The 25487-nt window shown below is 48.2% G+C and overlaps 7 protein-coding genes across 7 annotated transcripts; 1 reads left to right on the top strand and 6 right to left on the bottom strand.

The window, feature by feature from the left end:
• Nucleotides 1-1429: 1429 nt before the first annotated feature.
• GGS22DRAFT_147766 (signal recognition particle, SRP19 subunit) lies at nucleotides 1430-2659 on the top strand. Its single transcript, XM_047958962.1, has one exon. It carries the CDS (start codon nucleotides 1681-1683, stop codon nucleotides 2575-2577), a length of 897 nt encoding a protein of 298 aa, XP_047818706.1. The 5' UTR covers nucleotides 1430-1680; the 3' UTR covers nucleotides 2578-2659.
• A 259-nt stretch (nucleotides 2660-2918) lies between these two features.
• On the bottom strand, nucleotides 2919-7111 carry GGS22DRAFT_147762 (CAP-Gly domain-containing protein). Its single transcript, XM_047958961.1, has 2 exons — nucleotides 6630-7111; nucleotides 2919-6556 (listed from the first exon to the last, which is right to left on the bottom strand). The coding sequence occupies exons 1-2, from the start codon at nucleotides 7020-7022 to the stop codon at nucleotides 2933-2935; spliced, it is 4017 nt and encodes a 1338-aa protein (XP_047818705.1). The 5' UTR covers nucleotides 7023-7111; the 3' UTR covers nucleotides 2919-2932.
• Nucleotides 7112-7838: 727 nt separating this feature from the next.
• GGS22DRAFT_180077 (uncharacterized protein) lies at nucleotides 7839-10349 on the bottom strand (the record flags this gene model as incomplete). Its single annotated transcript, XM_047963731.1, has 3 exons — nucleotides 7839-9013; nucleotides 9062-9667; nucleotides 10052-10349. 3 exons carry the CDS (start codon nucleotides 10347-10349, stop codon nucleotides 7839-7841), a joined length of 2079 nt encoding a protein of 692 aa, XP_047818704.1.
• Nucleotides 10350-11599: 1250 nt separating this feature from the next.
• GGS22DRAFT_164531 (TBP-interacting protein) lies at nucleotides 11600-13619 on the bottom strand. Its single transcript, XM_047961543.1, has 4 exons — nucleotides 13289-13619; nucleotides 12459-13226; nucleotides 12071-12402; nucleotides 11600-12018 (listed from the first exon to the last, which is right to left on the bottom strand). The coding sequence occupies exons 1-4, from the start codon at nucleotides 13430-13432 to the stop codon at nucleotides 11886-11888; spliced, it is 1377 nt and encodes a 458-aa protein (XP_047818703.1). The 5' UTR covers nucleotides 13433-13619; the 3' UTR covers nucleotides 11600-11885.
• A 179-nt stretch (nucleotides 13620-13798) lies between these two features.
• On the bottom strand, nucleotides 13799-15511 carry GGS22DRAFT_164530 (uncharacterized protein). Its single transcript, XM_047961542.1, has one exon. It carries the CDS (start codon nucleotides 15353-15355, stop codon nucleotides 13931-13933), a length of 1425 nt encoding a protein of 474 aa, XP_047818702.1. The 5' UTR covers nucleotides 15356-15511; the 3' UTR covers nucleotides 13799-13930.
• Nucleotides 15512-17400: 1889 nt separating this feature from the next.
• On the bottom strand, nucleotides 17401-18082 carry GGS22DRAFT_164528 (uncharacterized protein). The gene has a single exon (XM_047961541.1). The coding sequence runs from the start codon at nucleotides 18035-18037 to the stop codon at nucleotides 17642-17644; it is 396 nt and encodes a 131-aa protein (XP_047818701.1). The 5' UTR covers nucleotides 18038-18082; the 3' UTR covers nucleotides 17401-17641.
• Nucleotides 18083-18662: 580 nt separating this feature from the next.
• GGS22DRAFT_164525 (TFIID-18kDa-domain-containing protein) lies at nucleotides 18663-19742 on the bottom strand. Its single transcript, XM_047961540.1, has 2 exons — nucleotides 19444-19742; nucleotides 18663-19334 (listed from the first exon to the last, which is right to left on the bottom strand). Exons 1-2 carry the CDS (start codon nucleotides 19502-19504, stop codon nucleotides 18895-18897), a joined length of 501 nt encoding a protein of 166 aa, XP_047818700.1. The 5' UTR covers nucleotides 19505-19742; the 3' UTR covers nucleotides 18663-18894.
• Nucleotides 19743-25487: the final 5745 nt, after the last annotated feature.

The following is a 25487-nucleotide window of genomic DNA, read 5'->3' as shown; positions in this document are numbered from 1 at the left end:
TCACGAGATCGGATCTCGGTCTACTGGAAGTGTAGGCGACGACCTGATATAAATGCGCCGAGAGCCTAGCATGTATCTCACCCATCCAACGGCCACTCAGGTTATTTAGTGTTAGTTATTGTGTCACCGTTCCAACCACGTTTTTAATTAACGCTATCAATAGATGTCTTGTCCACCGTCGCCTCAAAGGACCGGATGTTGTTCAATTTGTACAACACGAGGCTAGACCTGGACCACATAAGGGTGGGGAGGAATATCCGAAGTCAGCATGCCGGCAGTTAGTAATGTCGTATGAGAAGGACTCAACTGGATGATCGTGACATCTAGCGATGACCTGGTGTGTGGAATCCCCAAAGTTTGGTTGGGAAGAGAAGTTTATTGCGAACACCATGCAAATGCAGGTGGCTGGCCATGTTGCTGGGCTCCCAGGTCCCTCACAGAGGACTGGGCGTGACCTCTCTCATTGTTCTAGCGCCAACATAGTAACAATTATGTTGAAGCTAAGTTAAAAGCCAGTTATTTCTAAGACCCCAGTGTTAAAAATAGAAGCAATGCGTTTTCCTAGACCTATTACAATCTAAGTTGCTTCTCATGGATGTCTATAGATACGAAAAAAGCGTCCCGAGTCTTAGTCTAGATCATGAAATGACACCAATAGGTTTTTCGCGAACTAGGTCCGTATGAAACCGATAAAGCAGGGCGTAGGTTGTCTCCGTTTATATAGGGCGTACTAATGTTAGTTGCACTATCTCGTTGCCTTCGAGATCTCCTTAGGAAACTCTTCAAGGGGGTATTTGCAAGTATTGTTAGCTATTTCGAAGTAGGGCCTAAGACCATGAGACGATTGTATGGACATCGGGTCTGAGGCTCGGCTTCAACTAGATCTTGAAATGTAACCGTCTTATTCTATAGAATCCAAGACATTTTACCGGCTTGGCTTGGTATTCTAAGGACTACCTAGCCCACAGCGTACTTCAGGGAAGATTGTTTGGCGATAGGATAATATTCACCCACTTGGCGGGAGGTCCAGGGGACTACCAATCCCGATTTCCGATGGCTCAATACCTCGGCCCTCTTGATAAGAACGATAGCCTGGGAGTTTGGGATGCGAGGCACACAGCTAGGATGTAAATAAGAAGCCATTGTTTCTCCAGGTTTATCTCTCAATCCGGGGATGAGAGATCAGGTCGAGTTAGGAGCATCCAGTTTTCCAGTTTGATAGAATTTAGCAGCTAGCTAGTCCTCTCTGTGGAATTCAATCAGAGCGATGTCAGCGACGAAGGAATTGCTCCCGGAGACAACAACGACTTCGCCGTGGAGGGTTTGGTAGAATACCAAGGCCACAAGCATGTTATAACAAGTAAATACCCCCAAGATCGAATGAACAATAATTATGAATTTGAATTTATCGTAGAGGAAGGGTAGCCAGGTTTGAAAATGTGTAAAGAGCCATAAAATTCCATCCTCAATTACAGGGCTCCTAGCGGACTCAACCCTTCTAACCAATTAAGGGCTAGCACATTTTACCCCACTATCAGGGAAGCTTGACCTTACATTTAGCGCTAATCTAATCGCAGCTCCAGAACCCCACATCCAAAATTCGACGTTTGTAGTTCAGTCCATCCATCCATCACCACACCTCAACCACCATCAAAACCACCACCACCACCCCAGCCCAAAATGTCGCACCCACGCGTAGAAGAAGTCTCCGACAGCGACCTCTCAGACCCAAGTGAAGGCGACATCGACGACTTCCTCGAATCCGACATCCTGCGGCAAAAAGCGCCCGCCGCCACTTCCTCCTCCGAGCCCTCCCTCTTCCCCAACCCACGCATGCAACACCCCTCCAGCGCCCCCCAACCGCAACAAGTCCAGCCCAGCGACATAAAAGACTACCAAATGCTGTACCCAGTGTACTTCGACTTAACACGCACCCGCGCCGAAGGCCGTCGCGTAAGCAAGTCGCTCGCAGTGAAGAACCCTCTGGCGCGGGAAATCGCCGCAGCCTGCGCCTCGCTGCGTCTGTCGCCCGTCTTCGAAGCCCACCGGATCCACCCCAAAGACTGGGCGAACCCAGGCCGAGTGCGCGTCAAGCTCTCCTCCTCCAGCAAATCCACTTCGTCATCAGCCCAGAACGCGAACCCGTTCGCCGCACAGGTGAAGAATAAACACCACCTGTACATCCTCGTCGCAAAACACCTGCAAGCGCACCCGACAACCGACACGTCGGACGCTTTGCGTCGAGTTCGTGTGCCGGGGCTGAACGCGCCTGAGGACGGGGAGCCGTGGCCGCGGCCGGCGGTGCCGCGGGGGTGGAAGATGGGGGAGCTGTTGCCGGCGTATAGTGCTGCGATGACGGGGGGCGGGGTGAGTGAGAATGCGTTTAAGGATATGATGAAGGAGATGCAGGGGGGTGGGGGCGGGGATATGATGAGTATGCTTGGGGGAATGGGTGGTATGCCCGGGATGGGCGGCATGCCTGGTATGGGCGGAATGCCGGGGTTGGGTGCTGGGCCGAGTGAGGGTGGAGGCGGCGGCGGCGGGAAGAAGGGGAAGAAGGGAAAGGGGAGGGCGTGAAGATCGTCTAGGGAGGTTTGATGGTGCTTATGACTAGGAGATGGGTAAGATACTACTACGTATACCCTTTGATATAGAATAAAAGGGATTATAGGGAATGGAAGACAACCGGCTATCACGGAGATTTACGTCAAATCTACGAATGACATGAAAGACTTCAAAGATGAGCAAAAAATATATCATGTATCTCATTCCTACCATACGCCACGTGATGATACACTGCAATGATAGACACGACGATACAATCCTCAGAAACGGAATGGGTATCTCACTGCCTCCTAATCTCCTGTCTCCAAACTTTCAAAATTCGTCCCTTCCTTATCCATGATTGTACACATAAGTTACAAAACCAGGGTTATATAGCCGGGGAAAGTTTTCCCTGCAAGTTCTGCCACTCCCTAGACCCTAGAACCTGGACCCCCTTGCCGTTGCCGCCAGGTATCATCTTACCATCAACATCAGGGAGTCTGATCTGAAGCTTAGCAGCAGCCCTACGCATGCTCCTAGCTTGTTCAGAATCCTGCTGCCTCTTTCGGCCTGGTTCGGCCCCGAGTACTACCTTAGACTTCTGCACGATAGAAGCTTCCCAACTCTTCCATGCCTCGTAATCTTCGTGTAACTTCGCAGAGTGGTATTGTGGTGTAGACTTCGCCGGACGCCACGCTTGCTTGTCCTTAGGCAGAGACCCTAGATCGAAGACATGAGCAGATGTTGCCATCTTGAGCAGCTCGCTTAGCGCGTCTCTACTCTCAGCCGCCACAAGTTGCTTGCGCTGTTCCGCCGCAGGTCTCGGTTTAACCAGAGGCTCAGCAAGCCAGTCATGCCTAGCTTGCTCCGTAGTGCGCGCGCGTCGGTTGTCTTCGCGTAGGTATCGGACTGCTTCCTGGAGACTGGCGATTTCGGCTTTGAGGGTATCCATCTCGCGAGCTGTGGCCACGGCGCGCTCCTGGCCAGCCTTAGCCCCGGCGGCGTTGTCACCCGCCTCATCTCCAAATGCTCTGCTGTCGCCAGCGATCTTCTTCCACTTGTCGCGATCGGCCTCAAGGGTCTTGGCCTCACGATCTTGCTGCTCAATGTCTTTCTTGAGACTTGCTACCAACTCTTGTGCAGCCACAATTTGCGCCTCGAGATCTGCAATGCGAGAAGCCTTGGTATTTGCATCACGCATGCGCGCTTCGAGTGTCTCGATACGGAGAGTGGCTGTGCTGAGGTTCTCATCACGCAAAGCGATTGTGCGACGAGCCTCGTTATAATGTTCCTTAACTTGTCGCAGCTCTTCTTCGGCATCGATCGGGATTGTCTTAAGAGCCTTAAGCTCTTGTGCACGAAGAAGCCATGGTGCTATGCTACGTTCGAATTCCTGTGTTTGTGATAGGTCGGCGCAGACAGCTGCAAGATCGGTGATTTGACCTGTAAGAACACGGAGTTTGGAGAGATAAGTGGAGAAAAGGTCAGACTCGGCTGATGAGAAGGTAGTCATTATTGTACGATGAACCGTACTCTGCACTTCAGGATACGTAAATGGCTCCGGGCGACCTTCCTCGCTAAGTAGCGCATGAAGATCGATGCCAATCTTTCGGGACATCTCCGCAAGCTCTTGACTTGAGGTTTCGCACTGCTCGAATGCCTCGGCAGTATCGGGAGTAAGAGCCAAGGATCTCGCTCGAAGATCCTCTAAAGATCGCACTGCTTTGCTTATAATAACCTTTGCGCTACGAGTTTGGCTAATGACGGCCTCGGACTTCTTAGCAAAATGTTGAGCAAGCTCGTCTTCATCGTTGTTGGGTGGTATGACTCTTTGAACCATATCCTTCACCACATTAAATGCAGTAGCAGCAGACTCTAGGTGACTTTGCATCAAGATCGTCTTCATCTGCATTTCATCGGCAAAGCTCTCGAGTCCCTCCGAAATGTGCACCTCGCCTAGGTGTGTCATGAGGGCGATAGTGCGTTGCAATTCGCTGGCACATTGCTTCTCCTTCAGCTCGTCGCGTCGTAAACCATCGATCCAGGCATTCAGAGCCCTCTCAACCGGCTCCAGTTCGTACAAGGCACCTTCATATTTGGCAAATTCCTCCAGCGAGCAGTGGCTAATAGCATTAACAAACCGATCGCACATAGAAGATACCCAGCTAAGTTTGTCCAAGGCGTCGCAGCCAGCGAACACATCATCTTCGTGACCAGGGTGCGCTTGTCCATTGATGCGTTCCTTAACAAATCCATGGAGCAAGTTCGCCTTGAAGGCCAGTCGGCGGAACCGTAGCAATGCTAAGACAGAATCCTTGTCGGTATTGTAGCTCTCGGGCAAGAACAATTTGATAATCTGGAGATGCTGTTGTGCTTCTTGGGCATCCATGCGCTGCAGCTCTAGGTCGATAGTCTTGACTTGTGTCTTCGCAGCCGAGATCTGGAGCTTCTGGTTGAGATCCATCATAGCTCTTGACTTACTATTAAGTTGTTCAGACTCCGCCTCATTGACAGCGTGAGAGGCACGTATATCTTCCAAATCGGTCTGAAGATTCGTGACAAGCTCTCTGAATCGGGAAAGTGTGTACTCCAAATCGGAAATGGTATCGTCCCTTTCGGCAGTTCTTCGAGCCTGTTCTGCAATGACACTATCTTTGAGATCGAGCTCCTCTTGCATTTCCTTCTCATTCTGAACGTGGTTGATTTCAAGCTCATCGTTAATTTCCTTCAATGCTTCGAGGTCATCAATCACGGCCTTCAATTCGTTGATGTGCTCATACTGTTGTAGTTTCTCATAGCTCAGTTGTTCGATCATAGTCTCTGCGCCCAGGTTATCATCGAGCTGCTGTCGGAGGTCTTCGGCACGCGTCTCGGATTCCAATAATTTCTCCTTGGCGATTTGGTACTGTTCCTTGATAGCTTCAAAATCTGCAAGGTCCTTCTCCAATGCCTTGATTTGTGCCCTAGACTCTTCTTCTTGCTGCTGGGTGAGATCTCGCAGTCTGATGAGAGCCTCACGTAGCCGCTCATTGTGGCGTTCCATCTGCAGCCATCCTGCGCTCGCTCGTTCTTCAGGAGACATCCCCTGGGAGTATTCGGTATTCTCCTCGCGCAGAATTTCAACCTCGAGCTCTAGCTCTTCCACTTTCTGTTTTAAGGCCTCGAGCTCCGCCTTGTAGACTTCAGCTGTTTCTTCGGCCATTTCTCGATCCAATGTTGCAAGTTCCATGACGGAATCATGTTCAGCCTGTAGAGTCTCAATCTGCTCTAAGCGTTCTTCGGCTTCCTTGAGTTGCTTGCGCAGGGCGACATTCTCCTGTGCCGTTGTCTGATATTTGCCCTCAATTTTCTTATTGATAGTTTCGAACTTGTCGCGTTGTTCTTGGAGCCTTTCCATCTCTTTCATCTTCTCTCGGTCCTCCGATCGCTTACGCTCGAGGACTTTCAGTTTTGCCTTCAGGTCCTCATTCTCCCTAGTAACTGCGTTGGAAGCGACCGGACGACCACTGGGACCCGCGCTCCCGGGAGTCCTTGACGGCGCTGCGCTACCCATTGCCGATTTCGAAGACGTCGCTGATCGGCCTGCGGATGTGAGCCTTTCTAGGGCTCTTGTCCTAGATTGAACAGGACTCGTTTGCTCGCCGTCGCTCTTGAGAGGCGAACCTAAGCCGGATCTGTTTCCACCTTCTCCTCCCGATAGCGAATCCCCTGACCTTACTCTTCCGGAAGTAGGACGGGCAGCACCGCGACCAGTTATGGAAGAAACTCGTCCGCCAGCAGGCCTCGTAGCGCCACTTACAACTCTCCCCGAAGTAGATGATGTCGAAGCTTGTCTTCTAGGTCCAGTGGAAGGTAGCGGAGGTGGACCCATAGACGATCGTCCTCCACTAATTGAAGCGCGAGTTTTGGGAGCAATTGATGAGATGCGAGCATTTGATGGTGTACCGGTTCTCGAGTTCGTAAGGCTAGATGGACCTGTTCCAAGTTGTTTTGTGGGAGATTTTGTAGGAGACTACCAATGTCAAGTTAGGATTGAAAAAATAAAATAAAAATGAAATAAGGATATAAAGCTAAGTTGAACATACTCTCCCAATGCTAGAAGGTCGGGTTCTAGATACTGGGCTAGGGCTGGGAGCATTAAGGCTCATCCGCTTCGGCATGGTGGGATCGGTCACAGAACTTGATCGTCCCGGAGCTGTGCTTGTGCGAGAACCCCTTCGAATAGGGGCTGTAGACTTCGGAGGTGGTGGTGCAGCTTGTAACACAGTGACTGTTATAGGGCGAACAAACATTCCTCTTCCTTGTGGACAGTCGAAGTATCGTTCGCCTTGAACCGCTCCATCGTTCTTCCCGCTGTCGTCTTCGAGCTCGACACCAACCCAATCACCTGCAGCAAAATGAGTCTGTCCGACATAGCGAACGGTAGCATTGCGGCCGTCGCTAAGACGAATTGACTGCCCAACCGCGATGTCCGACATATTGGGCAGTTAAGCTATAGGTTAGTACATTCCGGAACAGAGTGTTGGATGTTAACCGTGAAGGTGAAGGGCAGGTCAGTAGGTGACGGATAACGGCAATAGCTCTTTGTCTAAGTTTAAGTGTTTAAATGTTTAGGTGCACGCGTTTCCGAATTCGTAACGCGAATGCTGCTTACCTAAGTACATTCTTTAATCAAGGTTATGGAAATCTCGAGAAACTAAATGTGGAGACAATGCTTACGTGCATAACAGCTTACGGCATCATTATTCGCTAAGTACATAGCGTGTCCACTGTGTTACGCCTTGCATCTTCGTCACATGTTTGATGTTTCCAATATCAACTTCACTCCACATTATCAAAAGCATTGTTCGTCAATATCGAGAAATTCAGATTCTAGAATTCCTAAGAATATACCTTTGACTTAATTGACCCCTTAACTCCTTCCAAATAGTTATGCTTACCTAGTAGTAGGTTCAAATCCAATTTATAGGACAACAATCCTCCACATCTCATCTAAGACTCAATAACCCGCTTCCCCTACTTCGACCTTCTAAGACGTCTCACTTTTATCGACATTGTAAACTCACGAAAAGAAAAGAGTCAAGTGATCTTATAAATTAAAGGCCGTATGTAGGGCATGTCTTTGCATTTACAACATATCCACATGTCTCCTTTCATTTCACCCATGATCCCTTTCCTCCATACGTACAAGTGTAAAATATTTATCAGAAAAGCCATGCAGTATCTAAGGTATTGAACATCGATACATCCATCATCTTCAATCATCTGGGTAAAGAGCATCCTCTACACTAATTCTATGACCGTGTCGCAAAGCCAGCCCTGAAACTACCGTTCCGCACCCACTCGAGTATCTCAAAGCCGAGCCGCCGCTCTAGCTTCTCATCTACGCCCTTATTCTCAGCCATGCGCAGTACCATGACAGCTGAGTTTATGAATTCGACGCAGTTATTTCCTTGGATCTCTGCTGGCTCAACAGCTTTCTTGACATATATAGTCAGATCTGCTCCTATGATCCCACGCCACAACGTTGCTACCCATTGCCAGTGGTCGTCTGCACGGTATGCATCATTGACATGCAACGAGCTGGCATATCTGTCTGAGACAGTCAGACTATAGCCGTCTGATACGACCGCAACTGGCAATCTAGCATTGGGCTTCGAGGACATGTCTTCGGCGGATTTATCGCCTTCTCCCATCTCAGTATCTGTCCCGCTTATTGGCGGTGGATGACTCGTCATGTACTTGATCAAGTCTTCGGATGTCTTATGCCACTTCAACATTCTGGCGACATAAGTTGCTAGTGGGCTCATGAGTCCCGATCGTTTCGAGGTGCTCTTTTCTGCTAATTGTTTGTTTTCGTTTCCATTACTACTTTTATTTCCATCTGTTTCTCCTCCGCTCGACTGTGCCTGGGTATCATCTGTCCAAGTCTTCACGGCGTATTCTCCCGAGACGGATAACGCCTTCTCCACCACAGAAGCCACTTCCTTTAGTATGGAAGAGGCTGCACCTTCAACAACAATAAGAGGCCCTCTCGTTTCAAAAATGGGTCCTCCAGGACCTGGTGGTTTTAGAGGAGGTCCAATCGACCGCAATATCTCGAGCTTCAATAAGAATGACCAACGCGGAGGTACCTGTTGTGGCTGTGTTTGTGGTTGCGGCTGTTGCCTCGTAGGAACGTTTCCTCCGTTAACAATTCCCAAGCCAGTGCCATGGGTAGATTGAACGGCTGATGCTCCGCGTGCCGATCCTGCCTCTGAGCTCACCGCGGGCGAGTTTGGAATCTGGGTTTGTAAGGGGGGTAATCGAAGCGACTCATCAAATGCATTACTAGGGCGGCTCGACGTCTGAACTGGCTGGTACGCCATTGGAGGCCGTGGTGGAGGTTGCATATGAGGGTGATTGGCGTAATTAGGCTGATGATATTGTACACCCGGTCTAGGTAATGGACCGGGTCCATAACCAGCCGCTGACATGGGCTGTCCGGCTGCTGACGATCGTTGGAAACGTGGGTCACGGGGGTCCGCCGAAATATAACCCATAGGAGGCGATCCAGGGACAAAGATGTTCGGCCCGTTAAACCGGCGTCGTTTGGGATCCACCGGTGCTGCCATTGGGGACATCATCGAGTAGTCATCTTCGATGTTATGTAACTGCGGTTGCGTATACCTACGGTCGTGGTCAAGTGACATCGCACTGGAAGCAGATCCACGCCGGAGATGGTCCGTCTCAATCACACGAGGATTTGGTGTTACATAAGGAGGCATATTTGATGTTGGTCTCACAATATCTGGTGTCGCCGCACTGAAAGGGGTAGAAGGCGTTCTTGGAGTCGCAATATAACGGCCACCACACTTTGGACAATGGCCTGGATCCTCACCGGTCGCGGGCAAGGGCCTACTACTAGCAGTCTTGCCTCCTCGTCGGGGCTGGTATCTGTAGTCGGGGTATTGGCGTTGGTGGCGAATTTTCTCTTCTTCGGCGAGCCTCTTCCAATTATTTTTTATCTCTTCGGGCTGTTCTCGCCACTGCTCGCCGATGAGCTTAGAAATCTCCGGGTTGGCAAGTCCCGGATGCCGAGCGGCGACCTGGCCTTGGTAGTGTTGCCGATAAAGGATAAACGCTGTTGAGAGGGGAAAAGCAAACACAAGAGTTAGTCATACGCCCTCTCTAACCTAAACATTTTTATTACGATCTGTGTTCGTGCTGTTGTAAGTTGGGGGATAAGACAAGAAAATTAGGCCTCGACCCTTTCATTACCGCCCTTTGACTCCTTGATACAAGCATAGTGCGCCGGACAAAGAGATACCTGCCCGAGTTGCCCGTCTCGGGATGAGAGTACCTCCTACCGAAACCCTGTCGTGTTTATGGAGAGGAAAGAAAAAAACGTTAAAGAAGTAGGAGGAAAGGCGGTGGGGAAGATTCTCGGTCCAGAACACAGTCCCAGACCTCAGTTCATTCGGTGGGGATGAAAAGAGAAGAGTAGGAGAATAAAATTTCAACATACCATTTCGTGGTCTTGGAACTTTAGGTGCCTTCGTACAGAGGCATATCAACTCCCTAGGCCCATCACTCGCGTTCGATGTTGCTGTGTTAGGAGTATAGAGTCGAAGATCTTGGATTCGGGGTTGGTTCGCCTCTTCGACGTCAATAGAGTATGCCCGTTTTCGATGCGGTTTTGTAGTTTCGGTTGGATCATCAGGGGGGTGTGTGCTTGATGCTGATAGGAGATTTGACCTTGATGACGGTGCTGTCTTTTCTGATGCTGGCTGTTCCTCTCTATCATCTCGACGACTCATTGCCATTGCGGCCTGCTGGGTCTTACTTCGTGTCGTGGGACTGTTGTTCAGTGTAGTCGATAAAGTTGGGAGAGACGACCGGTCATTTGGAGAAGTGGAGGGAGAAGATTCGCTGCTACTAACCCCAGTCATATTCTTCGCAAACGAGGGAAGTACCAATCGAGATGTGTCGGTGTGTGGGGAGGACAGGCGGTCCAAAGAGCGGAGTCCAATACGGCCACATACACGACAGTACAACTACAACCAAAGCCTCAGGGGTCCAACGTCTATCATCTAAAGGAAAAGTGATTCTGTGAGACGGTGACGACGATGATATGATGAGCTAACTGCCTCTTGTGGTAAATGAATATGTGGCTGTCGATTTGAAGAGACATGAGACATGAATAAATGACGCGGGCAACAACCAAGGGCTTGTTGAGATTGTTTTCTTTGTTGGTATACTTTCCATTCATAAGGACTCCTGCCAGGAGACAATGATCCTAGGAGGTGAAGGCAGCTGGTCAATCACCTTATGCCCTAACAACTGCCGCCGCCACTATCGCTACCACTTCTACTTCACACGCAATTTCAAAACTAGCGTTGGCCATTATTAAGAGGGTGTGTGTGGTGAACGCAGTTAATGGCGAAATAAAGTGAGGGAGTGGGTATCGTCGAGAGGGAAAGAGAAAAAGATAGGTTCCTTTTAGACTTGTGTCTCGGGAGTATACTGAGAGGCCCAACTTGTTGCAGATTAGCCACGCATCTTTCTCACATACTCTCTAACTTACCTATCTTTTTTCTTCCTCTTTTCTTTGTCCAGCGTTTGCAACAACTGGCCTTAACAACCGCGCTACTGTTCGCAGTATGGCTAGTAATAATAAGCTAGCCATACTAAACAACAAGGACAAAAAGTGACAGGTATACAAATAACAAAGTCCTTTCCCAAGATCAATGGTCAATAGTGATAAGTGGCCTTGTCTGCCATTATTAAAGGGATTTTGTGAAGTTGGTTTTCCTTCCTTGGCTGCTTGACACAACAACAACAAACCCCTAGTATGAGGCCAGTCATACACGCATACACTAAGGAATGCTCTGCCCGTCCTCCGGCTGGAACGGAGAGAATGTATGCTGTCTCTCACAAGCCCCCTCTATTATGGCAACAACAAAGACAATGTCAACCGAAATTAGTTTAGGTACTAGGTAGGTACTTATCACGCGGGCTCATATTCATTTCATTATTCGAACCAAGTTTTTCCGCTGAAGAAAATTGAAAGTCGTTTTGCAATGTCTTAAAGTCTCAGGGGTGGTTGTGGTGGCGATTTAGGAACCAACCAACGAACCAACCAACCGGGTTGTTTATTGAGAATATACGATCTCAACTAAAATAACGTGCATACATTTGGGAACTCCGAAACCCCTCCGTAACAGATGTGATTTTCCTGACCCGATTACCTTTTAATTGCTTCGCTGTTTTCCGGGTGGCCGTGGCCTTGCGAAATTAAATTATTATGACGGGTCCGGTTCCGTAGTTTAGGTCTTCCCGTCTTGTGAGACATGACGCGTTTATTGGATGAATCCGCGTCCTGTCTCACCAGCCAACAGGTCGGCGCTCCGCCGTGCATCGAGGAAAAGCTCCTCGCATTCTGCAACGTCTTTGACATCAATTTGGCTGCGACCATTGACTCGAGCCAGAATACTAGTTTGTCTGTTAGTAAACGGTCATATTAGATGTGACAGGGAATAAATACCTTGCGGGAGTCAACAACTGGAGACAGTATCGAAGACTGATACGCACGCCATGCTCCGCAATCTTGTCGATGGCAGCATCTGTGATCTGAACGCCTTCTGTTGTGGCTCTAATGCGTACGATTCTCTTGATCTCCTCGGCATCGTACGGCGTGGTGGGGATGATGAGGAGTCGGGCAAGGAAATCCGGAGGGATGCCATGCGCAGCAACAACACCGTCCGTGCCACGAATCGTGCACATACCTCGGTTCGAAGCGAGTACGACAATAGGCGAGATAGTAGTTTCCAGTGCTCGGTTGAGATATGTGAAGCACTCTATATCAAGCATGTGTGCCTATAAATAATTAGCTTACCAATTCATAAAGTCTCGGCAAAGCGGGTTAGAAGTACCTCGTCGATGAATAAGACGCCGGGAACAAGCTCGGCCACACCTTGGTCAATGTACTTGCTGACGACTTTGTTGATCTCTCCTCGTAGCTTATCGGTGATCTCCGTCATCTTGGGCTTCATAAGTTGACCCATCATGCTCATAATATCCTGGCCACCTTGTGGTCTAGCGTTGGCGACATCAAGGTCGTGGAGTGTAACATCTTGTACTATCTCCTTCTTCTTGTGCACGTCACCCTTCGGAATGGGAACGTACTCCTCCGCCTCGAGGTCGAACTCCGTCGCGTAAGCATCCGATCGTCCGACTCGCTTGCAGGCACCTGTGTTTGCCTCGATATAGACGACATCTCCGACAGTAACTCGCTCCTTTTGGATGGCCTCATATATACTTGGGTCTAGTCTCAGCTTCTTCTGACCTCTTGCGCTCTTCAGTCCTATTAGCAGCGTGCTAATAGTCTTGCCATAGCCACCCAATGGGTTCTCTGCCTCCTCTGGAGTAAGTTCTGTCACTTCACCCTCGTACACCTCCTTCGTCTCGCGCACTTTTAGGCCGATCGCTCTTCGGAAGTTCTCCATCAAGACCTCGGTCTTCTTCACTTCGGTCGAGTAGATCTCACTACCGACGATCGGGCAGAATGGGATTTTGGTGCCGAGCTCGTGGCTAAGCGCAAGCGCAAGCGCTGTCTTTCCGGTTCCGGGTCCGCCAGCAAGCAATACACCTCGACCAGCCATCTTCTGAGCACGAATAAGATCGACGACAACACCAGCAGCCTACAACCCAAAAAATGCATGTCAGCCTCGTAAATTAGCAGGTAAATAATATCGGAACGTACCTCTCGGGCCTGCTGTTGGCCTACGAAGCCACCAGCCTGCTTCTCAGCTGTTCCATCGGATTTGAGGCCCAAGCCTCTGATGTGTGTGTGGGCTGCGGTGCGATTTTCGCGGTTGTTGCCCTTGACCTCACTAATTTGCACCATGTTGCCGTAGAGATCCTTGTATCGCTAAAAATTTAAGGTTCGGGAAGATTGAGGGAAGTTAGCGACCGTTGTTGTGATTACGGGAAGACGTTTATGATTGAAAGGAAAATCATAAGCGAATTGAAATGAGGCAGAAGTTAGAAAGTTGAATGTTGGTATCGCATCAGAAATTATGATCTTATCAGAATTCAGAGAGCTTGGATTGGAAGTTGGAGCTCTGGAAGTCGCGAAACTTTTCTGGGGCGCGACTGCACTGACAGTGTTAAGACTGTGCACGATTACTGTACATGCATAGCTTCGATAAGGAAGCCACAGCTCCAGGTAAATCATTATGTAATCGTTATGTAATCTCGACTTTCCATTTCATGATTGAAATATCATTCAAATACTTCTTCAACCTTCAATTTCATGTCTACAAAATCTCAGTCACAGGTATTCATCTATCAGGGGCCATTTATATCACACCCTTCTACCTAACGTATATACGAACCTGTTATCTCACATCCGTCTAAGCATAACGCCCTCTTCGTCCGTATCCGTCTCATCGTCAATCGTGAACACACTCTCGTTATCCCCAGATACCACAATAGGCACAATTCCTATTTCCGTATCACCGTTGTCACTCTTCTTCTCTTCCCTCTTTGTTAGAGCAGCCCAAAGTGCGCTACCCACAATAAGTCCACACCCTGTAAGACTCATCCAACCCATCCTGTGGCCAAATACCCAACGGTCAAATCCCGCCGCAAAGAGCATATGTGTATACATCATTGCAGTGGCGCGGTTGCTTTTCTCAACAGCTAAACCGGATGTCATGAGCATTTGCATGATTAATCCTGAAGCTCCGACAACGAAGAGGAGACCCCATTGCCGTATAGTGTCTGGCAATTCGAGACGTAGCTCCGGCTGCGCATAATCGAGAGCAGGGGCCACTGAAAGTATAGTCGTCGTTACAAGCACGCACCATGTGCCAAAATAATTGACTGAGACCAGAGGATGAGCCCGCTTCCCTATACACCTAAGCGATGTAATAGCTCCAGACGCCCCGAGCACACCAAGGAGCGCAACCCCGATAGCTTTTAAGCGCTCAGCACTTGTTGGAATATGTCCTCCGCCAGGGTACGAGACTTCTTCTGCTGTGGCATTAAAAACAGCCTCCGCCGCTATAATGCTCGGGGCAGTCTGTGGGGGTGAAGCACCAGAAAAGAGAGATAACGGCCGCGTGATGAGCACCACACCTCCCAGGGCTATGAATGACGCAAGTTGTTCCCTCCGCGTGAAGGAGTCATGAATCAATATATGACACATATAGCCAGCAAGATTTGGTGCTAGAAAGCTGATGACGGTTGCTTCGGCCAATGGTATATACTTGACCGAGTACCACATACCATATATACCGAAGAAACCGGTGAAGCCTCTCAACACCAACAGCCACCTAACATCTTTAGGCCCTAATATTCCGTGTGGTATCCTCTTTCGCCAGATATATATCGATGAGAATATGGTCGTCATCACCTGTCTTACAAAGAGCAATTGTATAGGATGCATAGGTTTTTCATCGACTTCCAGTAGACGGGCAGTGAGGTTCATCAACGCTCCGAAAAACTGTGCCGAGAACACCAGCAGTGGTGCTTTGTTCTTTTGCCAGGTTGATATAAACCATCCACCAAGCCCCGAGTGGCGCGCCTCAAAGGGTTTCAGGGGAGGTCCGGGCGACGGACCCCTTGAGCCAACCGGAACGGCCAATGCATCTGAAGAGAATGCATATGGTTCAATATCTACAACAGTAGATACTTCTGACTCGAATGTGCCCTTCTTGTCGGATTTATCGATCGCGGTAGGAAGGTAAGAAGGAACGGTTCCATCTTCGTCGTTATCGAAGACGTATTTAGTCTGGACAGCAGACACTGAAGATGGCATTGTCATTGATGACTCAGGCGCTCACGCTAATCAACTATATGAACTCCATATACAGCCACGCGGAATTTAAATGCAACGACACAAACAGAACATAAAATGGGTTTATGGTATAGTATATCTTCTGTGTCTACTAAGAGGGTTTCTAGGTAGACTATTCGAGGTGAAAGAAGATAAAGCAGCCCACATCGGCCAAAGCTGGACCTCTCATATGCGGGGGGCGGCAAACAATTATTAATAACAATGTTGCCTCACGCCTTTGGACCATGCCCAATTCCCATACAACCATAACCTACAGAAGTAGTCGTGTGCCGCCAAAAGCTTATGTGGAGACTAACCAACTTTTCCGTGAACGGGATACGACAGTTTCATCGGAAGTGGGAAGACTAAGGATGCATCCTCAAGAACAAGCGCTACCAAGAATGTAAAAGTCTGCCCTGAGGCTGTCGGGAGACCTGAACAGGATCTTCTGTCGCAGCTAGATATGCAGGCTTATGGTGTGGTCACCTTTGTCCACCCCGATGTCGCGGAACTGTCAGCGAATCGGTCGCTACCCCGCGTGTCCCGCAAAGCCGAAATAGTAATCGCTCCATCCGGGGTTGTAGGTCTACGACGATCTCTGGGTCGGTAAGGTTGCAAGATTTTCAAGGCCCGATGCAATGGAATGTCAATCAACAGCCAAGTGCCTAACCTAATCGTCTCAACAAATGACGAAGGGCAATTGCCGAAAGTTTGAATAAAAAGCGACGGATGTCCATGTAACTGAAGGTTAAAGGGACAGCTGACTTGACGCAGATTATCACCTAGTTGGTTAGCTCAGGAACGGGTTCAATCAAGAACATGCATTGGGGAGTATAATCTGGCCCGCTAAATTTACCCCATCGTCATCGGCACCGTTGAACTCTTCAGCTATAAGGTTGCAAGGGAACTCGGCTATACTGACGTAAATCCAATATAGATAAGTATTCTGCCAGTTCTTCTGAAGCAATGCCGAGTGTTAATATATTCTATCCGTTGGAGGCGTTCTTGGACGGGAATGCGATGGGAATATTGGACTTAATTAACCGTCACGCAAGGGATCCGATATCCTACCGAGTATCCGAAGCGGACTTCTTGTATTATGTAAGTCAAGTCATCCCTTGAGAACCTAGATCGTTATCTTAGAAAACAGTGATAGAGTTGTCGTAGAATTACATCTAGATAGGTAGTTGAAATGGTATTGTCAATGTCTATTGAATGTTCGAGTAAAACGGTGATATCCTCAGTTAGATGATAGATGCTATTATGTTTAGGAGGTAGGTATAAATGTAATGAATCCGCGACAATACGGGTAGGGAGTAACGACCCAAATGAACACGAAACTAGGAGGTTATCTTTTCGCTTATCTCGCTTCTTTGTTCAGTCCAATGTGCTTTCATGTTGTCCATAACTTATCGAAAGTGACATAAAATATTGACGAGTAGGTATTCTAGGTAGGTTTCAGCGCTGGCATGCCCCTATTCGAGATAAAGCGCCGACATGGCAGAGTCAAGAGACAATTTGAATTATTTTCGATACACAGTATATCAAAGTGCAATGGATGTAAAATAAGACTGTAGAAGAAATAGTCCTTAAAAATTACCTAGGTGTTAATGGGAGAAGAAAAACTGGCGGTAGGTTCGAACATCTCAACACCAAAAAACTTCTTGAAGGCCCAGCTCAGGTATTGTTGATCGGCTCCTGACTACTGCGCCCCCGCTATTGGGTATTTCTTTGCCACTCCATTTCAGGCCCCTCAGATTGCTTTGTTCGATTGTGTATTCGATAGTCTGTTCGATTGTTTTTTTTTTCTGATTTTTTCTGATTTTTTTTCTATTTTTTTTTCTATTTTTTTTCTATTTTTTTTTTTTGCAATCTTCAGGAATCGAACCCTGGACCTCCCCATTTCAGGGGCGTCGTTAAAGGGGGTAAGATGTGGTGTCTGAGGCACATAACCAACTAGACCATTGCCAGCAAGGCCGTTGATCTAATGCCGCCGATAGAAATTTGCGACTGTATTATAGTATATAAGCCTTGGTACGAGAGTCGGGCAAACTGTTGCCTGGGCTTGACAGTGGGCATTAGCCACTGTGGGCGCGATAGTTGTATAGGTGACACGGTACGCGTTGCCATAGTCATGGGTTGGTGTTCTATGCGTTTCTGTACGTGTTTGTCACTAAGCTGTACTGTGACTCGCGCTCAGATCACGTATCCAAAGAACCCCTATCTCCTGGATCCCATATGCCATATGCCATATCCCACTCCATACACCGGCCCCTAGTTAACCAAATAATCGGACCAACTCGCAATAGCCGTCCCGTTCAGCGGCACACAACGCCTAATCGTAGACCCGAAAGGCACCGCCCTGCCTTTGCAGTTTGTCTCGGTCCATCCCGTCAAGGTGAGGTTATTCGGCCACTGATTCCAGGACAAGAGCGCCGACCCCGTACCCGGGACCGCGATGTTCTGGCACGAGCCCCAGCCATAAATGAACACTCTAACGCCACCGGTGGTCCAGTTGCAGTTGGCATTGGCGGTGAAAAATTTTGCGTCGAAGATGACCGGTTCGTCGGGTACTAAAGTTGGGGACGGGGATACGGATGAGGTTGTGGTTGTGGTTGCGGCGGATAGGGAGGTGAATATGGGGAGGAAGAGAACAGTGCAGGGACGCATCTTGTCTATTCGTCTTGACTAATCGATGCCGTTGTTCGAGGTGTGAGACTTGCGTCAAAGCCGGGATTTGCGTGCCTGAGAGAAGGGACGTAAGAGTAGAGGTGGTTAATCGAAGAGTTGAGATACCTACCTACATTACGAAGCAGAGGATTCCTGATTTATAAGATTTATAATCTAGGGCAGACGTCCTTCTCTGGAGGTCATACTGCCTAGACACGTCTGGACCATGGTAATGTTATACAGGTCAGTCTCGGCCAGGCCGTCCTGTCTTAACCAGACTGAAGATAATTCGTAGACAACTCGACTTCGGACCATTAGTCAAAGCTTGTAATCCCATTGTTCAACGTCTTTAATCTCTGATAGAAAGAACTAAGACAAAAGTGCCCTGCTTCGACGGGGTAATTGGCGTTCCTATGGTCAGCACTTAATTCGACAATCCACCTTCTGAATACAGGTAACCCCAAGGCTAAGACTAGGTAGACAAGCGCATGGTTCGTAATCCTTCGACTCGACGGGAAAGGCCAACCGTTCGATTGCCGGGCCGCCTCCCCATCTCGATCCTCGTCTTACACGATGGATCGCCTAGTCGAAAGCACAGCAGCATCTGAAGCAAGCGATCGGATTACGTGAGGTCATACAGCTTGGTGAAAAGTAATAGTTAATTTTAGTAGAAGTGTATCAATCTCAAGTGATAAGAGCCCAACCTGAATAATCAGGACTCTGGAACGCCGCCTGGTATTCCGTGTCCATAACGCCGGTGCTATGCATATGAATCCAGTTTCATCCTCGTCGTAGTTTGCGGTAGACCATCCCGTCGTATCCCAACAGAGCCTACCACACACCCCTCAACGACCCTCCTACTTCGCCGGCCTCTTCCTCTTCCTGCCACCCGTGCCCTTCGACGAAGTATCTCGCGTAACCACCAAATCCTCATCCGCCTCATCCAAGCCCAACAACTCGTCCTGCTCAGCCTGAGCAGCCGCCGCCTTCCTCGCACCGTCCTTAGCGGCATGTTCCTTAGCGATGTCGTCGTCGTTCTGGTTGAAGGTGCGGCGCGCGTCCTTGATCTCCTGGCGCTTCTCGATCATAGCTTTCACGCGGCCGAGGTACTGCGGACTGTGGCGCAGCGCGAACTCGAAGTCGTCGAACTTGAGCTTCTGCCGCCCCGCTACCTGCGCGTGCCGGCTCGCTTCGAAGCACACGCCCTCCAGAAACTCCGTCACGATCTCGTCCAGCACGCGAACCGTCTCTTGAAGCGGTTCTTTGACGTCCCCGTACGCGTACAGGAGCTGGCCGACTGTGGGTGGGGAGGTTAGGTTTGTTTTTTTGTTTGTTTATTTATTTATTTCAGAGGGGGGTTGAGGATTATAAACTGGAATGGGTCGGAGGGGATGGGGTGCGCGTACTTTCTTTCGGACTGAAGGTCTCTTTTCCGACATTCTTGCCGGCGCGAGCTCGAGGCTCCATGGCGAAGAACGGTGAAGGTGGATGGTATTCTTAAGAATAGTGTTGCTGCAATTGACTCGGACTCGATCTTCGGCTTGTGTATATAGGTTTCGAGATACGTGACGCGTGTGGCGCACGTAGCGTTGTAGTACGGTCGCAACAGTTGAAGTCGACGTTGAAGTTTGACCGAGAAACGTGGAAGGTGAAAGATGTAAGGCTGAAGAAGTCGCACCTCTAAAACTCGAGGTTTGGTTTGGTATTAGCTAGTGGGGTTAGATTAGTGAGCACCCCGGTCCGTGTAACGTCTTAGCTAGAATTAGCTTACCGTATCCACTCCGGACCCCTGCCTTTCACGTGCGGGTTATCGTCGGAGAAATCGTTCTTACGTAACTACGTAAATCTGGCGACAGTTGAATCAACATGACGCATCTCGTAGCTTAACAACTTCGCATATCTGTATAAATCGATACAAGAACACTCTATTTTCGCGCATTTCGATACGGGCAATCTCCTTTGACGATCAGATACAAGCTGCCGAGATGGTACGTTCAGACTCGAACTAACTCATCCCCCTTGTTTAGTTTGATAGCTAATAGTCAATACCAGTCCGCACTCTTCAACTTCCAATCCCTCCTACTCGTCATCCTCCTCCTCATCTGCACATGCGCCTACGTACACCAAATATTCCCGACTATCTTGGACAGAAATAAGCAAGGGTAGGTTATCTACCGCATAAATGATACAATAGGTACATTGCGACGAAGACTAAACATGGTTATAGTTTGATGGGCATCTTCTGGAAGGCGGCGAGAGTAGGAGAGAGACTCAGTCCATATATAAGTCTATGCTGTGTTGTCATGGCGGTAAGCTATACATCTTAAAGATTAACCCGTCCCCTTGGACCTATCTAATGGCAACTAGGCCTCGATGGTTGTTGGCAATTAGATCGATTGATTGCCTTCTATATGTTTCGCATAAGCCAAACGGAGTTCGGTTCGATTCATGGAGTAAAAATGGAAATAGGGATCTGGGTGAAACAAGTGCCGTACTAGGTTATAAGTGAAATGATTGTCTATCCATACGATGGTGATCCCGGCCATATATCCGTCAGACCACTCGAGAGCATTCATCAGTTCTACAGCGGCAAACGATCAGTCTACTCATTTCTCCTCACCCTGCGACAGTAGCCAAGTTCGCCATGGTCGTTATGTGTGGCATCAGTTGTGTACCCCCATCGCCGAATAGAATACTATGAGCAAAGATGAGAATGTGGTGTATAGGTTTAGTTAGTCAATCTAATGAGCTCGACCCCGAGATCATTCGGGTCGACTAAATACCGACCAAGGATATAGGTTGGAGAGGTTCACGAGGGTAGTAAAAGGTCATTTGCCTAGATATCAGAGGGGTGGTCACCCCCTACCCATCTATGAACGCAAATTTGATAGTTATACATTATTTCTCAACAGGAACCCCTCTACCCGAGAGCACGTTCCTCCTACATGGCTCCTGTCAGCTTTGGTCCGAATCCCACGGACTGCGCGGGTCAGTGAAAATTTCTGGTTGGATTTGGGTAGCATTTCTCCTTTCTCTTCTTCGTATACCGAAGTGACTACCATCTCCATCATTCGGGGGACCGAAGTCCTTTTAATGTGTATGAATAGTCGTGGAGGGGGGAGGGACGTGATGTTACGAAGCACAGGATTCGAAGAACATTGTTACACTGCATTCTTTTCAAACTTCGGTATCCCTTATTCAGCACCGCTTACCGCCCTCTACAGTCTCTTCTCCAACTTAGACGCGCATTTTATATTCGTGACCATCCTAAGATAGGTCTGTGTGAGAGGAGAATAGGGGGTGTTAAATATATTAGAGGCAATCCTGGGCTATATTCGTGATAGTATTGGTAATTATGTACGACAGTCACGAAATATTTAATATGGAGATACCGAATCAATGGGGGTGGGTGACATTCATAGGATCAATGCCAAATTCTTCCTGACTATAGATAAGTATTACACCAGAAAGAGGCTTACATGTCTTACTCATGTTATAAATTATACTAGAATTGTTTAACTGCGAGTTGATGGTAACTAGGTAGGTATGTATCTATATAATTCATATTATGTGCGTCGTAGATCCGTCCTGATTGGGTTCCCGAGAAGAGAATGTTCGAAGAAGGAGGATTGTGATTTGTCGAGAGCTGATTGATCTCAGACAGTAGACAGGAAAGATGTGATGAAGATATGCTGACGGCAGCTCTTTAAAATGTTCTTACACCCTCAGCCTTGTATTGACTGCATGTCAGATTACGGTTTTACCACCTTATGGAGATCGACCTTTTGTCTTTGCATCTTTGCGTCGTTGCATCTCTGCATCTCTGCATCGTTGCGAATGAGTGAAGTATGTAAACCCCTATTCCCGGGCACCGGGGAACAGGCGCATAATTAATAGATGCAAACACGGGTTCGTGCTCGATCCTTCGGCCTGTCTCCGGCTTTGTTGGAGGATGACTTGCATATGGCTATGAACTTGTGACGTCGCACGACCTTGGATTTACTTGATAAAGGGTTTGATAAAGGGGATAATTATGATGTTATGTATGTCGTGCTGTGTCGAGTTACAGTGGGTTGCGGAGAAAATCGAAATTGGTCCATCATGCAAATTGATGCAAATTGATGTGATGAATACAGAATAGATTCATGAACAATTGTGGTAGCGCCTCGATAGTTTCTGGCATTATGCAGTCGCTAGATGCACTATGTCGAAACTAAGACAACAACAACTCGGAAAGCGGAGAGCATAAAATTAATACCTTAGTACCTACATAGTATAATCGTAACTCAAAGTCTTCGACGTCATGATTGAACATCTCCGAAGTAAGAGAGCCGCGATGTTCTGTTCCGGACAGTCTGGATAGTCTAGGGGGCGGATATGTCCGATTTTAAAAACCTAGAAACCTCTAATACAGATCTAGATAATGGAGGCGGAGATCGTCATTCGGTATATAAATGGTGAACGGCGATGTGGATATCATTAGTTGATCTGTTATGAGTGATAAGCACATTCCCGAGAGCGTTACGGGATGCGAAAGACCATTGCCATCGCCTATCCGGGAATTACGCCGCATCGTAAGCGGGAGCCAGCAGAGCCTAGTGGCGTCTCATCCGTGCCCGCTCCGTTAGCTCGTCCATCTTACAATCTGTCAACTTGAAGACTTGAACTGGAAAACTTCCTAGGTAGGAAGTCCGGAGGAAGACTCCAAAGGAGTCGGCATAGCCGTAATACCAGCCGCGGTTTGCACGGGATTGTCCGAGTACCTAGCACGTTAGGTCCAGTTAGTTACCCCCTATTACCTAGTAGTAAGCTATCCTGACTCGTAGACTCGTACGAGATTCTCGTCATTCGCGACTATTATCGAGGTCGAAAATGTAGTAAGTACGAAATAGTAGTGGTGGTGGTGGTAGTAGAAGAAGCAGTAGAAGTAGTAGGTAACTAGTGCAATGGGTTAGGGGAGACTTCAGACAATTCCAGATGTAGTGATGCAGCTTTCTGGCGAGCTGCAGACTCAATGGATACATGCTCCCCGAGGGCGACTGTTTCAAGACTATGTAGGTACATGACCTTGAAATGGCTCTGATGTTATCGTGCAACTGCTGATGTTGCGGTAACACCAGAGTAGCAAACATGTTACATGCCAGGAACGAAAACTTGACAAGCCAGTTTCAACGAATTAGATGACACAATAGGGCTCCCGACTTTCCTATGTTGGCCATATGTTTGTAACCGCGCCGACTTATATGACCAATTTAGTAAACGAACAGGTCTACTGTTTACTATATCGGAAGTTAGCTGTACGAAGTAAGTAATAATAATTACCTATTATTGTAAAGTTACTTTGAGTCAAGACCAAGACCAAGACCAAGACCCAAACTCAACTCAACTCAAGACAACCTCAACAAACGGGAATATGATTTTCATTTTCTTCCTTCAGCTTTCTCGGAAGATGAAAGTTGGGTATCCGGGAAGGATGGTGTGAATGTGCTATGGCGGTTATTTCTTTTTCTTTTTCGTTTCACTCGAGTCTTATCACGGGTCGATGGCATCTTTAAGGTACGATTCTTGGGTAAGCGGCATGGCGCCGGCGCTGGTAGGCTAGTTGCCTGCGTTTCCACCAAGCCCGCGCTGCTCGGTACGGAGTAACAATCCTACTATGTATCCTAGAAGTTGTACTCCGTCAAAGGGGTACTTGGTTAGTACTCTAGTGTCGCATATGTCTTGTATTCTTCCACAATAAATAACGTAAGGGAACACTTCTGATTGCTGAATGTTCCAGTATCTCCAAGTATTAGAGACCGCCATCTCGTTTCCACTCATTTAGACCGCCGATTCCAGCCCCGTTAGCGGCGCAAAAGCTGCAGAAGCCGCTCGCCTCACTTTTTTTAAGCATCCGTATTGAAATTAATATCGAACGGCATGGCCATCCACGCAACAGGTTGAGTCGTGAAGGAACAGAATGTCCCAATGTCCATGTGTAGGTAACCAACTGCAACTGGCATTACCCATTAATAGGCAGATAAGTAGAGAGGAAACTGGGACAGCATCTCATCCATCTCATACACCGCTAGGTATATCCTATCAGCTTAGGTGAATCGGAAGTCGACGCATTCCTTCCCGGCAATATGTAGTTCACACCATGATCGCCGTCAGACTCGTGGCAATCTCATGGTTGTTCTTTTGAACTCCAGTCCCTCTCCTCACTCCTCACTTCTTATGTACTCCTCATCCAACGCCCAACGCCTAACATTGAAGGTTTCCGGCCGAGCCAAAGCACCGCCTTACTATGTAGATCTTTAATCATTGCTTTTGCCCTGTTACATACCACATCCCTAGTATATATACATACACATACCTACCTTAGGTCCTACATATGCGACATCATGCCCACTAACTAGCAGCCCATATTATCACCACATACTTAGTACATATAATCACTATCACCGGCCGCCTTGACTCTGGTCTCAATGTTGGGTTGAACCATACAGCCACCAAGCCATACTTCTCACCGACAGGTGCATTGCTTCTACCGCTACCGCTGCCGCCGCTGCTGCACACCACGACTGGCCATCTGGGCGACAGGTCATCGAAACACCTACTGCGCCCTACTGCATTGTCTGGGGATGCTCATTGCTCATCGTGGTATTCGTATTTTGTTAGTTACCAACTTGCCAGGTCTTTGTCAGGCATTTCCCACATATCTGAGAAATGATAGGGTGTGATTTGCAAAAATGAATCGATGGCTGGGCGAGAATCTTCCACATCTCTACCACGCCTACCGCATATTCTTCTACCTTGTCTGCTTCATCCCTACACCATACACCACACGAATTACTATATTATCATGCTTCCAGACGTTTGCGAGTCCGCGCCCGCGTTTGCGTATGCTGCATCGATCTGGCTATCCGGTAAAATTCGTCGACGATATCTGATACGATGCTAGATTTAGACGTCGAGTGACACCTAGATCAGTGATATGTAGGTGCAGGTTGAAATATTAATATATCGCATATCGACATGAAATATTAGGATGAAATACTTCGTACGGGAAATAGTCTAGAAGTGCATGAGAATACCTACATAGATACTACTAGGTATGTACATACGTACCTAGGTAGGTACCTAGACTGGGTAGTAGCACTTGAGATATTGGAATTAGGTTATGCAATTGACCATGCAGGGACGGATTATTACGATTATGATTCCTGAAAAGGTATTGGCTTGTTTCGTTTCGCAAATTGGACCTTCCACGGGGGGCATGGATGGTGCCAGATTAGTCCCGGACTTGACCCAAATCAATGGAACTCAGGTCCAACCCTTTGAAGCCGCAAAGCCTTAAGAGAAACCACGCTAGTACATACACCACAGCGTAAAGAGCCCTGGAGGGTAACAACCTTGGAAAGTAACGATGTACCTTGAACGAAAGCAGACAAGGTAACTGCCACGGGTG

This window comes from Annulohypoxylon maeteangense (assembly GCF_022496945.1).
Source record: "Annulohypoxylon maeteangense strain CBS 123835 unplaced genomic scaffold GGS22scaffold_9, whole genome shotgun sequence".
In the NCBI taxonomy this organism is placed as follows: domain Eukaryota; kingdom Fungi; phylum Ascomycota; class Sordariomycetes; order Xylariales; family Hypoxylaceae; genus Annulohypoxylon; species Annulohypoxylon maeteangense.
This window is presented reverse-complemented; position numbering and strand designations above follow the sequence as displayed.